This window comes from Ustilaginoidea virens, chromosome 4 (assembly GCF_000687475.1).
Source record: "Ustilaginoidea virens chromosome 4, complete sequence".
NCBI classification, from domain to species: Eukaryota; Fungi; Ascomycota; class Sordariomycetes; order Hypocreales; family Clavicipitaceae; genus Ustilaginoidea; species Ustilaginoidea virens.
Genome location: NC_057319.1, coordinates 5,514,089 through 5,529,144, shown reverse-complemented (window position 1 = coordinate 5,529,144; position 15,056 = coordinate 5,514,089). Strand labels below are relative to the sequence as shown.

General features: G+C 57.9%; 5 protein-coding genes across 5 annotated transcripts; 3 read left to right on the top strand and 2 right to left on the bottom strand.

Moving 5' to 3' along the window:
* Positions 1-126: 126 nt before the first annotated feature.
* UV8b_05962 (uncharacterized protein) lies at positions 127-726 on the top strand (the record flags this gene model as incomplete). Its single annotated transcript, XM_043143459.1, has 1 exon — positions 127-726. One exon carries the CDS (start codon positions 127-129, stop codon positions 724-726), a length of 600 nt encoding a protein of 199 aa, XP_042999392.1.
* A 1,206-nt stretch (positions 727-1,932) lies between these two features.
* On the bottom strand, positions 1,933-4,520 carry UV8b_05961 (uncharacterized protein; the record flags this gene model as incomplete). The annotated part of the gene is made up of 2 exons (XM_043143458.1): positions 1,933-3,944; positions 4,043-4,520. The coding sequence occupies 2 exons, from the start codon at positions 4,518-4,520 to the stop codon at positions 1,933-1,935; spliced, it is 2,490 nt and encodes an 829-aa protein (XP_042999391.1).
* A 3,527-nt stretch (positions 4,521-8,047) lies between these two features.
* UV8b_05960 (uncharacterized protein) lies at positions 8,048-10,043 on the top strand (the record flags this gene model as incomplete). The annotated part of the gene is made up of 9 exons (XM_043143457.1): positions 8,048-8,132; positions 8,197-8,325; positions 8,461-8,754; positions 8,807-8,878; positions 8,983-9,126; positions 9,190-9,276; positions 9,349-9,389; positions 9,459-9,619; positions 9,719-10,043. 9 exons carry the CDS (start codon positions 8,048-8,050, stop codon positions 10,041-10,043), a joined length of 1,338 nt encoding a protein of 445 aa, XP_042999390.1.
* A 1,236-nt stretch (positions 10,044-11,279) lies between these two features.
* On the top strand, positions 11,280-12,233 carry UV8b_05959 (uncharacterized protein; the record flags this gene model as incomplete). The annotated part of the gene is made up of 2 exons (XM_043143456.1): positions 11,280-11,386; positions 11,465-12,233. The coding sequence occupies 2 exons, from the start codon at positions 11,280-11,282 to the stop codon at positions 12,231-12,233; spliced, it is 876 nt and encodes a 291-aa protein (XP_042999389.1).
* Positions 12,234-12,667: 434 nt separating this feature from the next.
* Positions 12,668-14,140, bottom strand: UV8b_05958 (uncharacterized protein; the record flags this gene model as incomplete). Its single annotated transcript, XM_043143455.1, has 2 exons — positions 12,668-13,829; positions 14,013-14,140. 2 exons carry the CDS (start codon positions 14,138-14,140, stop codon positions 12,668-12,670), a joined length of 1,290 nt encoding a protein of 429 aa, XP_042999388.1.
* Positions 14,141-15,056: the final 916 nt, after the last annotated feature.

The window sequence follows — 15,056 nt, the reverse complement described above, 5'->3', positions numbered from 1 at the left end:
CCACGTCTCATCGCCGCAGCGTTCTCGCGTACTAAAAAAAAAAAAAAAAAAAAAAAGAAACAAAGGGGGAAAAAAAGAGGAGGAGGGGCCTGGAAAACCCGGAGCAAAGCCCTCAATTGGTTTTCGATGCCGAGCTGCTTCACCGGCAGCACTTTCAGCGGGTATGGAGCGACGTCCGGCATCCCCGGCCAGGGGTATAGCTACTCGACGATAACCTCTTCCGTGCCGTCGGCCCCGCGCCGGGGCGCGGGGAACTCGTGCACCGGAGCCATGGCAACGCTCCGTCGGACCTCGCTCAACGCCCAGGGGCGCCCGGTGGTCGACAGGCGCTACTCGCCACCTCTGCGGGAACGGGTAGAGACGAACCCCCCGTCGAGGTACGCCTCGCTGCCGTCGGGCTTGGCGGTGCCCCGAGCGGTGCTGAACAAGGGACCGATCAGGCCAGACGCCTTGTCGGCGGGAGCGACGAGGAAACCCGCGCGGCGCATTGTGCCGCCCAAGCCCCCGCCGCCGACCTGTGAGGCTGCCCCGGGGAAACCGCAGGAAAGGAGGGCGCACGGGCCGAGAGGCTACCCAAGGGCTGAAGGTGTCGAGGTGCCAGAGCCTCCACCGACCGCGCAGAGCTCCAGACCGCAAGCTGCCAAGGGGGGCCGCCGCCAGGAGAGTGGAGCGTCGTCGTCCAAGGCGAAGCCCAAGTCGAAGAGCATATGGGGTTGTTTTAGTTGATCAAGACGGGGCAGTGGCGCCCGATTCCTCGAGATGCCCTTTGTTTTCTGCTGCAGACTCATGGTCGGTCTTTTGCGGTGCTCCTGTCGGGTTGCGAAGCTTTCCCAGCGAGACTTGCTTGTACCTCTTACTAGCATGACTATAATTACCATTCCCCAAATATCATTTTTCAGTTGCCAATTGTTGCCATCACGTCGTACGGCTTGACATGACGGAGACCCTCGTACCCCGCGCGCCACGGTTTTCCCACTTTCCTTCCCTCTTCCCTCTTCCCTGCCAGAAACGCGGCATCCGACGACGGCAGAGGTGCCCAGCCGTACGGAGAAGCCGTCACGAGCGGGGGATCAAAACCTCATCTTTGCTCGAGCGAGACCAGTGTCGCAGACGTAAATGACACCGTGCAAAAGGAACAAGGACATTATCGCACCGAAAGCGTGGCGCCACACCAAGTGCGGCTCTATCGCTACTGAGCTTCTCACACTGACTGCGGCACACGACGCAAAGGCCCACCATGCAGTTTACGGAGCAGACTGGAAAACGAAACAAGCGGATTAAAATTAATTAACAAAAGCAATCTATAGTGGCCACCGCCGCCGCCGCCGGTCATGCCGCACAAACGCAGAGTAGAGGTGTGCATCAAAACACACGCAGAGTAGAAGTGTGCATCAAGATACACGCAAAGAGAAAGCCCCATGCAATGCAGTGTATGAACTCCAGCTTCAGAGAGCCCTGGCATAGCCAATTACGGGTATCAATCAAACCATGTGAAAATAATAATAACAATAATAAAAGAAAAGAAAAAAAAAACCCCCCAAAAAAGCTGACACAAGCATCTTGCTTCTTCTCCAGCTCGCCAGTTGTGCTGTTTATTCCAATCGTGGGGCTGTGCAGTTGAAAGTCGCTCGCGATCATGATACAAGCGGCCGAGGCCGTGGCTTGATGAGGAAAACACCGCTGCGTCAGTCAGTAAGGAGAAAGCAACGGGACGCGAAAAATCGTCCGTAAATATCAAAAGTCTTCTAGTGCTCCATAAACGTAGCGCCACGACCGGGTAGGTGGCGCCGGAGGTAGCAAAAGTCGGACACGTGAATACGACAAGTGGTGTTTTTTTTTTTTTGTTTCTTCTTTTTGGCCGTGTCTTCTTCTTCCGCTCGTCGGACGCGATTCTCCCGCCTGCTTGCAGAGCAGCCCACTTGTTTTTCCTCGTCAGAGCACTCGTAGCATTTCGCTGCTCTTGAAACACCGTACTGCTTTGCGGTTTGCCCTGCCATCGCCGTCCGAGGCGGCTCGCGAAGGCTGAGGCGTGTGTTGCCGTCCCGAGAGTTCAGACAAGTCCGTCGTGGAGACGGCAGGGTTGTCGGCTTCACCCTGCTCCGCGGTGCTGTCGCGCCACCAGTAATACATGACGTCGCATTGCCAGCGCCAGTAATCCCGGATGTTCAGACCACGGCTGGACCCGAAGAGCGACTGCAGGAGCAGGATGTTCAACGACGACAGTCGCAGCTGGTGAAGCAGCCACCTGTTGACTAGGTTCGCCTTGCTGTCAGAGTCGTAGCCCTTGATCAGGGTTTCGATCGTGTACTCCTTGGCCGCAAGGCGCTGTTTCTCGCTCTTGGAAGGGTCGTCGACCGGGAGCCGGGTGGCAGCCCTTAGGGCTTGCTCGGCCGTCATGGGCATTGGCTTTGCCAGGACATGATTTGGCTGCGATAGAAGCTCGGAGTAGCGCGGATGGGCGACAGAGTGGTGCTTTTCCAGGATCTCGGCAGTGCTGCCGAGGTCGAGGTCCTCATACGCAACGCTGGGGTTCAAGGTGTAGGCCATTTGGATAGACATGTGCTTCTTCATGGCCTTCTTTTCTTGGCACAACTGCTGGAGTTTTTGGACCTTGCCCTCAAGAGTGGCGACGGCCGTCTTCATCCTGGCTTCGTCTGACGGAAATTCAGCGAAAAACGCCACTGCGTCAGGTGTCATGCCCAGCCCTGTACTTGCTCTCAGCTCTTTCTCGTCCTCGTATTGCGAGCGCACAAACAAAAGGTCGTTATAGTCGTCCTTTGCATTCTCCAAATCTCCAACCGCTGCCGAAAACTCGGCATAAAGAGGATGAATGTCTTCTGATGGCTTATCGCCGGATATACCCAGGAGCTCATAGGGTGTGCCGTTCTCCACGCCGTGCATCGTGTCTGTGGCGGGTTTGGGTGTCGGCGCGGGAAGGGGACCGTCTTGCCCGTCTTGCCCTGCAGACAAGAGGCTGAAGAATCGAGTCTCCAGCCCGTTCAGTTCCTTCTCCTCCTCGTCAAGCTCTCGCTCCAGGCGTTCGTAGCTTGCCTCGGAAAAGTGATAGTCTTGTCTGCGATCCAGCATGTAAGCCATCCGTGCGTCCAGCAACTTGAGCGAGGACGAAAAGGCCTCACTTCGCTGGCCGACCAGTAATGGACGAATGACCGTCACGAACGCATTGTCGGCTTCATCCTTTTCAAGTCGCAAGCTTCGGAGCTCTTGGCGTATCCGAGCCATATCCGATCGGATGTTCTGCAGCTTGGATCTCTTCATCTTGAGCCGTTGCCATAGCTGTTCCACTTCAGCGTGCGATGAATCAGTGCTCGTTTGTGAATATGTCGTCTCTGACTCTGGCCCTTGAGAAGACACTGAAGCCGCAGCTTCCGAAACACGTCTTCTGGCTGGACCGTAAGACCTTTCGTACCGCGAGACCCAGTTTGTGATTCGGTTTGTGGCAGATGAGCGGCTCCTGCGAGTCGACATGTGGCTACTGATGTCCGCTGGGAGCTGTGGCGGGAATTGTCTCGCATTTCGGTATGCAATTAGATCCTCCTCAGAGTTGCTTTCTGAATTGCACGATTTTGCAGACACCTCTGCCCACGACGAAGGATGGGAGCTGAGGATATGATGCTGCTTCGTACCGAGGAATTCACCACCTCGTTTCTGCACATCACCGTCGCCGTTAGACTCTGCGCCAAAGGGCAGGCCAGAAAATGACCCGCGTGGGGAGACATGGCCGCGAGGTATCTGGCGGTGCGGTATTGCTGGCGTCTTGGTCTTGTGCAAGGTTGGCAATGAGATTGTGCTGAGGTTTGTGCTTAATTTTTGGTCTGGTGACAGCAGCTGAAGCGAGGTACCCCGAGATGCAATGGATGAGCCAGCAGGATGCTTGGAAAAGCGATCAGTGGAAGGGAAGGTTTGAGACAAAGGCTGTCGTCGGGCTAGTTAAGACGGTCAGGCAGCGAGATACATATCAGCCGGCTTGTCTAGCAGTTTTTCCCGGGGAGGAAAGAAGATGGACAACAACAAGTTGACGAACCATTGGGAACATATCGCCGGTTTGCACCACCAAGGCTTGGTGACTCGAGAATATGGCGAAGCCGGGCTGCACGATAGATATGTTGGGCTGGAGGGGGGTGCGGGATGGGCGGCGGTGGCACAGCGCCGGGAATCGGTATCGCTGGCGTCCTGGTGGCCTGAGACCTTCGAATGTCGGCGGTGCTGGTGGACAGTGATGGTCGTGATCTTGGAGGTGAGTGCGGTTCAGGCGTTGTGGCTCGGCTCGAGGCGCTCGACGACGCGTCGTCGCTGTGCAGCTTCCAGCTGTCGCTGCCTCTCATGTCGTCGTCCCCGCGGGAGGAGGCAGTGGTGACGAACTGGTTCAAAGACCGAGCCGGGCCGCCCGGCATTTCCAGGCGGGCAGCGGCATCAGAAGCAGCCGCTTCCCGGCTCGCCGTCGCTGCATCGTCTCGAGGCGCCGTCGATGCAGCGGCTCCTGGGGCGGCCACGTACGGCATGACGATGGCGTCCGCTGGCAGCTGGCAGCTGGCGATTGACCGCCCCTGTGCCGATGGTGTCTGGTCGGTGGCTGCTGCACCTCGCTCTCTGAGCAGGCAGCTGCTTCAGCAACAAGCAGCGGCCATGTCCCGTCGTGAAGGGGACATGGAGTCATCCGACCCAGAGAGCAGCGAGATGACAGGTCTGGGTACAGTAATTAACTGCGTTCCGGAATCCGTACTGGCTCACGGCGGGGAGAAGGGGGGGGGGGGGGGGGGGGCGGGTGTGTCTCTGGCTCTGCGCAGCTGGGTCCGCGCTCGGTCGGAGAAAATCATAATCGGGATTTTTCATTTCTTTCTCCTCAGCAGATACTCCGGGGTCTGTACTCCGTACTCGGTAGTCCGCACCCCGTTTCGACTTGTGGCTGCGTTCAGAGACAAATTCCACGTTGTTTGGTTTCGGTGGTTGACGCGATTGTAGTTAACCACATGCAGCGAGCGAGCCAGGTTCCAGGTTCCAGCGGGTCCGTCCGCCAGCCGCCAGCTAGCGGAGGCCCACCAAGCATGCTCCATGCCTCATTCTGAGTGGCTGCTGGAAAAGCTGTGCTGTGACCAGACCTGGTGTGACACACCACACGCCAGATGGCAGAGGGGAACCGGGAACCGGGAACCGGCACTGGGACATGGAGCTTTCAAGCTCACCCCGTCCCCTTGGGCTGGCTGACAAAAGGCACTCGGAAAATCAAGCGTACGTACCTGAGGATGCCCCCATGGCGCAAAAAGCAGCGACAAGTCGGCCTGAGCCTGCATTCGTGCATTCGTATTTTGCGCAACTGTACTCGTGGCAGGTCTCTATTAGCACGCGCGTGTTCTCGGCAATTCTCGGCAAGCTGCTAAGCTCCGCTACGGGGCTTAAATGCCTCTCCCAACCATCATCACACCCCGCAGGGCAGGCTGCGGTTGGAGCGCCTGCAGAAAAGGAGAAAAAGTAGGGAGCTTGAGCAAAACACCAGACCCTAGTTCGAACACAACAAGTCTGGGGGGAGAACTTGTGGGCTACTAACTCGATTTGGGATTTGCTCTTTGAGGAGATTGGTGCTTCAGGCCCCCGCCCCCGCCTTTGTTACCTATTGCCAGTAGCTACCTACCTACCTACCTAGGTACCTACCTACCTACCTAGGTACCTGGCTTGAAATGGCTCCTTTGAATTTTTTTGGCTGCCAGCTTGGGCGCTCCTCTGTAGACAGACCACTGGAATACAATGCGCGTCAAGCAGGCAACTGTGGCCCTGTTGGACAGCATTATCGGTGCGCGGCCTTGCATTTGCCGCTGGACAAGGACAAAGAGAGGAAACAACAGTGTTGCTGCACGGGCCGTTCCGGGGGTGCGGGTTGTGGGGCCCCTGCCGCCAACAGCGAGGCAGGAGCTAACTTGGGATTGGAGCAACAACCATTCAAATGGGTACGGAGTACCTACCTGGGAGTCGGTGGTTTGGTGCGCACAACTGCGGGCACCTAATTGTAGGATGACAACCCGGGAACGGAGTGCTCTGTACTCTTAAGGAATCATAGTACTCCCTAGATGAGGAGTCGAATCCGAAGGTTTCTGTTTAAAGACGGCCTTCGACTTACCTTGGGTTAGGTAGGTGCTTGGCTTCGAGGTACCCCAACCTACCCCTCCAAAGCAGGGGGGAAAAGTGGGGCTGCTGAGATATAAACCGCAAGTTACCTGCCATTTCTGACCTGTTTCCTTCCACCAGGCTTGCTTGTTCGGAGTTGAACCCGAAAAGCATGCGAATGCCGTCTTTGCTTCATCGGATGACTTGTGCTTGCTCTATCCTGCAGCATGCTAAATCAGTGTCTGTCCGCGCGTTCTGCTCCTGTCAAAGAATTTCCCATCTTGAATTCGTTTCAAATTCCATTTTCTCTCCCCGAGCTCCAATCTTGCGCAGCAGCAAGTCAGAAAGTCAGAAGCCAGAAGCCAGAAGCAGCAGCCTTTCTTGGGGAGGGAGCCCTTTGTCTCGTTACCCGAGCACGGAGTCACTCCGCTGCCGCAGCTTACCTACCTTGGATACCTGAGACACACAAGTCGCAGAACCCATCAGCTCGAATCGCGATCGCGCAGCCTCAGAGTCGCACAGAGTCGCACGATGTAACGCGCACCTCGCAGAGCCACCACCAACCCACGTTGCAACTCGCCCCGGAGATTTAGCAACACAGGTATCAAGCATGCACCAATGTTTGCAGCAAAGCCCTCGGAGGCTTTTAAACAAGCATGCCAGCCGACCCTCATGCATCCAACGCATAGAAGCAGACGTTGGCCTGCTGCCCGTTCAAGCACCTGCCCAGAAACGAGGCGATTTCCGCGCCGGCTCTTTGTTCCAGCTTTTCGCCGGTCAGAGTCTCCCATCTCATTGGCGAAGATAAGAGTCATTTTCCGCGCGTTTTCCCCATTTTCCCTCTCGTCGTGGACCCGTGTGGTTGGCTCTTTACTGGCCTTTACGGGGTCATCTGCAGCGTACCTGCAACCTGGTACGTTAGGTACCTGCCAGCACAGACAGGCAGGAGGTAGGTGAGGTAGGTACCTAAGGTAGGTAGATCGGTACCTAAGGTACCCAGTGCTTGAAAGGCACATAGGCCTTCGAAGTTGCTGCAACTGCCTGCAACTGCCTGCAATGGCCTGCAATGGCCTGCAATGGCCTGCACCTGCCTGCGCCTGCCTGCAACGGCCTGCAGCGGCCTGCAGCGGCCCAGTGAGCACCCCTCCATCCTGGTTGGTTGGTTCGTCTGGCCCCATACCCACCCCCCTCCCCCGCCCCACCACCAACCAGACCAGTCAGTTTGCTGCGGGGCCGTGGCTGTTGGTAGTCCACCCCCGGCCAGCAGCAAGGTGCATCCAAAATTCCAGGCTTCCAGGCGTCGTCCACTTCATGCGCTCCACTCCAGGCCATCGCATCCTGGCGATGCCATCAACCCACTTGACGGCCCTGCAGCAAGTCGACTCGCCAACCCAACCCACAGCCGGCTCCTCAGGTGCACCAAACGCGGAGCGCGCAGGAAACGCCAGAGAGGGGAAAGCGGCAAAGCAACAGGCCCACGGCCCACGGCCCACGGGCTTGATCCATCCACGTATCACAGCAATGTGGGCTTCAGCGAGCCATCACCACCCGAGCGCCGTGCTGTCGCGGGCTCCTTGTGCTTTGCTCCATATCCCATCCCGCCCTCTCAGCCGTCCACTGGAGAGAGCGAATGCCGCGAAACTTGCCCTTTCGCGCGCTCGAGTCAAGGTTCGCCGCGCGTTCTGAGCCCGCATGTCCCCATTGCCCTTCGCCGTTCCTGTTCCTGCAGAGGCCCTTCCCAGCCATCCCGTGATAGGTTCGCGGCCGCTCTTGTCGCAAGCATTCGTTCTACGGCCTCACTCGTGGCAGTGTCCTCGCCCTGGCCTTGCTCACGCATCGTCCGGCACTTGTCTTGTCTTGTCTTGTCTGACCCTGTGCTCCACCTTGGCCGGCAACAACGCTCTTGTATGCTGGTGCAACCACGTGAACGATGTCGACGATTTGGAGTGCCTGGACGGATTGGGCTTTCGATGCGAGCCAAAACCGAATGTATCGGGTTCGGCAGGACCACAATGGTGTGTTGCCCAGCCGCCGAACTCTCCCGCCACATCCCTCACGCTCATACCCATTTTGTTTTAGGAAACCTGGACTACGACTTCAACTTTGACTATGCCGACGGAGCGCGAACGCCACGAGACTCCCAGAGAATAGACGAATTGGCTGCAGACTTTCAAAATCTCTCGCCAGGCTCCAACTACGAAGCGCAGGGTGAGTTCAAGATGCTTCACCCCGCAAACCCGTCGCATTTGGTTTTCCGCATGGTGCTTGGGATTCAGCAAGTGCATTGGCTTTGTTTTGTTTCCATCCCCTTTGGCCATCAATCTTGCGTCTGACCTTGCACAGATTACGCACTTGATAGCGGTCAGCAAGAGAGACACCGCTCCTCAAAGCCCAAGGGCAAGGAGCGGGAAAGAGAAAGGGACAGGGAGAGAGTCAAGGACAGGGACAGAGACAAGGACAAGAGCAAGGACAAGAGCAAGGACAAAATCAAGGGCAAGGACAAGGACAAGGACAGAACCAAACACCAACATCATGACAAGCATCATCGCAAAGATTATAGCGACTCTTCCAAATCGCATCTGGAGCAACTAGGTCCGTCCACAAGTTCGAGACCGGAATCTCAAGCTCAGGCGCAATGTGAGTCAAAGGACTCAATGGGGATTCCTGCTTCCCGCCCTAACACTGCTAGGTTTATACGATCCGGACCACGCACAGTATTGCCAGCAATCAGGCTATCCTGAACAGGCAGCCGAATATGACAGTAGGCCCTATTTGAATCTCCCCTGCCTCTCACGATGGTCCTCTCCGCCGACAATCATGGCGCTTGGGCAAGACTGGTCAAACAGTAGCTAATGAGAGCGCCAGGACACATAGACCAAGCGTATACGAAAGAAGACGAGACACGGCAGATGCAGCAAGCAGTTGCCGAGTCCCAACAAGTGCAGTATGGCATAATCAGAGGCAGTGCCAAAGGACCGTCGGACATGGCTTACACAAGCTCGGCATACGGTACGCGGCCATCCTCTCAAAACAGCGGGTTGAATGCGAGGCTAATGATTGTCTTGTCCAAAGGGTATGACGTGGAGGATGATGAGTCCTCCACGCCCAAAGGTGGCCTGATGGCGACGGATGAAGATGAGTTCGAAGAGATTGACCCTCGTAAGTAGCCCGTACTGGACGACCAGTCCAAGCAGTCCCGTCGCTTACCAGCAAATGGCTTGCTCTCACCAGGGTACCGCATCGAGCATTCGTCCAAGTTTCAGCCCGGCGAGGTAAGCGGCAGTGCATTTGTCACCTTGCTGGTCCCGGGACAAGGCGTAGGCTCTAACACGCCAGTCCAGATATTCAAGGTGTATTGGTCCGAGCCGCAAGGTTCGGGCCATGATAAGCACCCCAGCGTTTCCGGCAGGCACGAGCTGGAGAACAGATACGGGATGAAGTTTTTCGTCGGATTTCGGCGTTTCATCGTCATCGCAAATGACCAAGGCCACTGCACATGCGTGTAAGTTTTGTCGCGGCGCGGGGGGGCTCTGGCACCTGCGCACGTTGAGCCAGGACACGCTGGGCAGCTGAGCTTGGGTTGTGCTGACGCAGCCCACAGACCGATTCTGACGTACGGCGGTAAAGCTTGCAACAAGCACGGAGTCAAGCCCGCCAAGCACGGAATCGTCTACGAGCACGGCCACAAGCCTCACATGGTGAGCGGCGAGCCCAAGCTGGGGTTTCCCCCGGTGCAGGCCACCATTACGGAGGACGGGGAGAGGCTGTCGAAGGAATCGCGGGTCAACTACTCCAAACTGGTCACGATTGAGCACAATATCAGGGTCTTCTTTATCGGCTCCATCATGCCAAACAGCCTGGACATCATCAAAGAGGCGGTCAACGACTGCTGGTACCAGAAGAACCATCAGAGAAAGAGAAGCTGAGAAGAACTTAGTCAAAGCCACGGCGACAGCCCGCCCCTGTGAAGAGACTTGCTATGCTTTGCCTCCCTCGCAGACAGACAAGATACGTTTCATGACACGAGACCCGATCCCTTTCCCCGACGATGACAGCCTTGCTCACGCACCTCCATGGCGAATCATCTGAATACGTTTGGTCCCTGCAGCCCCGAAAAGAACGCGGGTTGTACCAGGATTTTTTTTCCCCAAATTCCTTTTTTTTTTTCTCTCCTCTTCTGCTTGTTTGCTTTTTTTTTTTTTGTTCCTCAACTGAGCGAGCTCGTCTCGTTGGCAGCATCTGCGGAGCAGTGGTCTCCAGCCAGTGGGGTACAGATGTATGCTATTGGCATAGCCATTGCCACGGCTTTTCCCAGTTGATTTGCGCCGTCATGGGTGCCCCTGGGGCTATGGAGGAACATGGAGCTGCTGCCGTGTTGAGGCGTCTGCTATTCTCGGACAGCAACATGCGTGGCCCGCAGAGGATGAGACGCCCTGCGAACTGTGGAGCGAAGCGAAGCGAAGCAGCGCAACCGAGGGCGGCGCCGACTAGGGATCCTGGATGGCAGCTTCGTTTCCTTTGTTCTTCTCCCTTGTTGCTTCTTCTTGCTTGGTTTCTTGCTTTGCGGGGAAATTCCTTGAATTCCTCTGAAATGGTGGCGACTCATAATTTGTCTTGTGCCCATGTGGGGGGGGAATGGAGTTGAGCTGATGATGTTTGGGTGTCGCATGGCGGGCGCGGCGTTGGCGTGGCGGTCAGTCAACCTGGTTAGGTAGGTAGGTATGTAGTGTTTATCAAGAGACGTCAACTGCATCCCAAGGTAATCAATCAAGGTGACTGCAGAGAGGCCATCTCCTCCATCTGCAACACCAGCAGCACCCTTGCCGCAAGAGCCATCTCTGTCGATGCCGTTGTCCCCCTGCGCCGTGTTGAGATTCCCGCCTCGACCGAGGTTACAGCTGCAGTGAAAGCGCCGTAGCGCTCCGCTCCGTATGTACAGTGCATAGTTGCCTCGGCAAAACCCACCAGCGCAGCGCAGCGCGATATGACGTGATCCGGGACCGCAACTCCATCCATCCATCCATCCATCCATCCCGCCTTTTTTTTTTTTCTTTTTTCTTTTCCCAAATTGCCTCGTTTTTCTCTGCCGTCTGCTCCCCTCCTGCCCACCCGCGCGGACTTGACTTGCAAACACCACCCCCCACCCCCAAAACCTACCAGCCATGGCCGAAGCGCAACTACGCGATTTCCCGTCGCTCTTCTCCCTCGAGGGCAAGGTGGCCGTCGTGACAGGCGGTTCCCGCGGCCTGGGACTGCACGCCGCTTCAGCGTAACGTGCCCCCCCCCCTCTCCACCCCTTCCGTACTGTACTGCATCGCATCGCATCCGCTGAGACGCCCAGGAAAAGGTTCCTCCAGGCCGGCGCGTCCAAAGTCTTCGTCTCGTCCCGCAAAGCCGCCGCCTGCGACGCGGCCTGCGCGGCGCTCAACGCGCTGCCCAACCGCTCCGCCGGGGCCGTCGCCATCCCCGTCCCGGCCGACTCGTCCACCATGGACGGCGTGGCCCGCCTGCTCGACCAGGTGCGCCGGCACACCGACCGCGTGGACATTGTCCTGGCCAACGCCGGCGCCACGTGGGGCGAGGCCTTGGACACCCACCCGGACGCGGCCTTCGCCAAGGTCATGGACCTCAACGTCAAGGCCGTCTTCAACACGGTCCGCGTCTTCACCCCGCTGCTGGAGCGGGCGGCCGCCTCGCGCGCCGGCGGCGGCGGCGACCCCAGCCGCGTCATCATCACGGCCAGCGTGGCGGGGCTGGGCATCGGCACCCTCGGCCCGCAGGGCACCTACGGCTACAGCGCCAGCAAGGCGGCCGTGATCCATCTGGGGCGCAACCTGGCCGTCGAGCTGGGCCCGCGGGGCATCACGGTCAACTCCATCTGCCCGGGGTTTTTCCCCAGCAAGATGTCCAACGGGCTGCTGGAGATGGCGGGCGGCGCCGACAGCATGGCCGGGGCGAACCCCATGCGCCGGCTGGGCGTGCCCGAGGACATTGCGGGGGCGGTGGTGTATCTGGCCAGCAGGGCGGGCAGCCATGTCAACGGGGAGGCCATCGCCATTGACGGGGGGGCCTTGTGGAACAGGGGCGAGCTGGCGCCGACGAGCACCAAGTTGTAGGGTGTGGTGGCTGGATCCCACGATGGTGGCTGGATCCGTGGCATTTTTTTTTTTTTTTTTGCATTTTGCATTTTGCGCCTTGAGCGACGGGAGGGTGGACTACGGGCAAGACGGACGGCCAACCTCGCCCAAAGCGTTCTATCGCTGGCATCTTCATTATGCATCTGTATCTGTATCTGTATCTGTATCTGTATCTGTATCTGTATCGTGTCTAGGAATGCGCCCGTCTACCCTGGCATTGCGGCCGTCTTTTCCAAAGAGGGAAAAAGGACGAAGGGAAAAGGAAGATGAAGACGGAAGAAGGAGGGCGGAAGACGAGAGACGAAAGACGAAAGACGAAAGACGGGAGACGACAGACGACAGACGACAGACGACAGACGACAGACGACAGACGAAACAAGAAAACAGGGGCCTCCTGTGGTCATGGCTGACTGCTACCTCTCCGGCTTGCGCGCCAGCCAAGTGGCAGCCTTGTACACCGTCTGCAGCATGCTCTGCCCGTCCTGGATATAGGGCGCCTCGACATCCGTCTGCGCCCATTCCACCTCGAAGCCGAGCTTGCCCAGCAGGGCCATGACCTCGTCGTGGGACAGCTCGAAGCTCCCCGGGTCGGCTATGCCCGACGACGAGTTGAAGTCGTGCTCTCCGTCGCCGTCGTCGTCGTGGCCGTGGTTTCCGGGCGCCTGGTTCTCAAAGTGCCACAGCAGCGGGCCCACGTTGACCAGGATGCCGCCCGGCCGCAGGCAGTGGTAGATGACCTCGAGGTAGCGGATCAGGTTGGGGGCCGTGTCGAGGAAGAAGAGGCTGGCGACGGCGTCGTACGCGCCCGCGTGGCTGTCGTCGGCGTAGAGGCACAGGAAGTCGGCGGCGCACATGGACATGCTGCCCACGGGGGTGGGCGAGCGGGCCAGCTCCGTGGCCGGGTGGACGTCGGGCACCGGGTAGCCCCGGAGGTGGTTCTCCCGCGTGACGTGGTTGGAGAAGGTGTGCACCCAGGGGTAGACGGTGTACCGGCCGGCGCGGTCGCAGCCGTTGAGGATGTGCGACGACGCCAGCAGCTGGTGGTACGAGATCTCGTTGCCCTCGGCCTCGTGGCCCCGGCGGCAGAGCTCAAAGACCAGCCTGCCCAGCCCGGCGCCGGGCACCAGCACCCTGAGGGGGCGGCCGGCGTCGGCGTCGGCGTCGCCGCGGCGCCTCCGCTGCTGCGCCTCGAGCGCCCCCATGATGGGCGCGTAGCAGGCTTGCCGCTCGGCGGCGCCGTCGGCCGTCCAGTCGCGGTAGAACTGCCGGATGGTGCTGCGCGCCTTGTCGACGTCGGCGTGCTTGGCCACGCCGGCCCACTGGGGCGGCATCGCCGGCCCGCCGGGGGGGTGCGAGTGCGAGACGGCGGCGAGGGGGGACAAGGCCTGCAGGCTGTGGGCCACGATGGCGTCGGCCAGCTCCGCGTTGGAGTCGATGGCCCGGTCGGCCCGGTCGAGCGTCTCCAGGAAGCTGAACGGCGGGGCGGCCAGCATCTTCCAGTGTGCTTGGGGGAGGGCGTAAAAGGACCGTCGGCGGAGATGGGTCACGTTGAAGTGGGCGACCTTGGGATACTGCCTGCCGGCGTCGTGTCAGTGAGGCGGAAGGCGAGGCGGCATTCCCTCCACGAAATGGGACACGGAACGGCAAGAGGCCGTGTTGCTTGTTCCATTGCACCCGCGACAGCGCATGCATGGTGTTTTGCTTTGTTTCTTTGTCTTGTTTCCCGCACCATCAAAGCCAGCGGGAGGAGGCACTTACGCAAAAGAGTCCAGGGCGCAGAGAATCACCCGCTCCTCCTCGGGATCCTCCATGTTTCCCTCGGCAATGTTCCACGCGCTCTTTGCGTCGCCTCGCGCAGCCTCGCGGGGCGCTCCAGCGGCTGCCATGGCTGCTGGTCTTGGGAACTCCCGGCCCTCGGGTGACGTGTCAGGACGTGCGTGCCGAAAAGGCGATGACGGAACCGAGCGAGCGAGAGGGCCGAAGGTCAAGAGACACGATGACTGCCGCGGACGGGGAATCTTTGTGGCTTTTACAACATGGGCGTCAGAACCAAAGCCTCCTGTGCCTGCCAGCAGGTTTCTTTATCTTCTTTCTTCCTCTTCTTCTTCTTCTTGTTCTTTTTCCTGCTCGCTGCTTGCAGGCTCAAGTCTGGAAAAGTGGCGGCGGTTTTTTTTTTTCTTTCTTTCTTTTTTATTTTTTTTTCTTATTTTTTCTCTTCTTCTTTTTGCGTTCCGCGCCACCGCAGCAGAGGTTGGCCTTGTTTTATTCCTGGAAGCTGCAAGATAAGATCGGATTCGCCATGTGCTCATGCGCCCCATCCTATCCCATCCTGCACACACCACCGTCCAAATCATGTGATCTTGCCGCGCCCTCTTCCAGCACTGTTTGTATCAGAATGCACAGGGAAAATGCGATAATGCTTGATTGAAGGAACCAAGTCTTCTCTAAGAGACTTATATTCCCAGCTATTTATAGTGGGATAGGGGGTACCCCTAAGGGCTTACTAATCCAGGGAGAACTCGGCACATCCGACCTCGGATATAACCGATATCCACATTACAGACAAGCCAATTTCCCTTCAACATACCCCCTTAGGATATACTTTCCTAAGGATATCCTACCATATAGCTAAATTCAGTGCAAAGCAAGATAACAAATAGAAATATCAATCCACTCAAGACGTTATGCGCAAAACATAACGGTGCCCTTATTAAATAGGCTACCTATTTAGGGGTAAATTCGCCCAATAGCATACATACAGCATAAGAAAACAATAATAAACTATAGATTCTAATTTTTTAT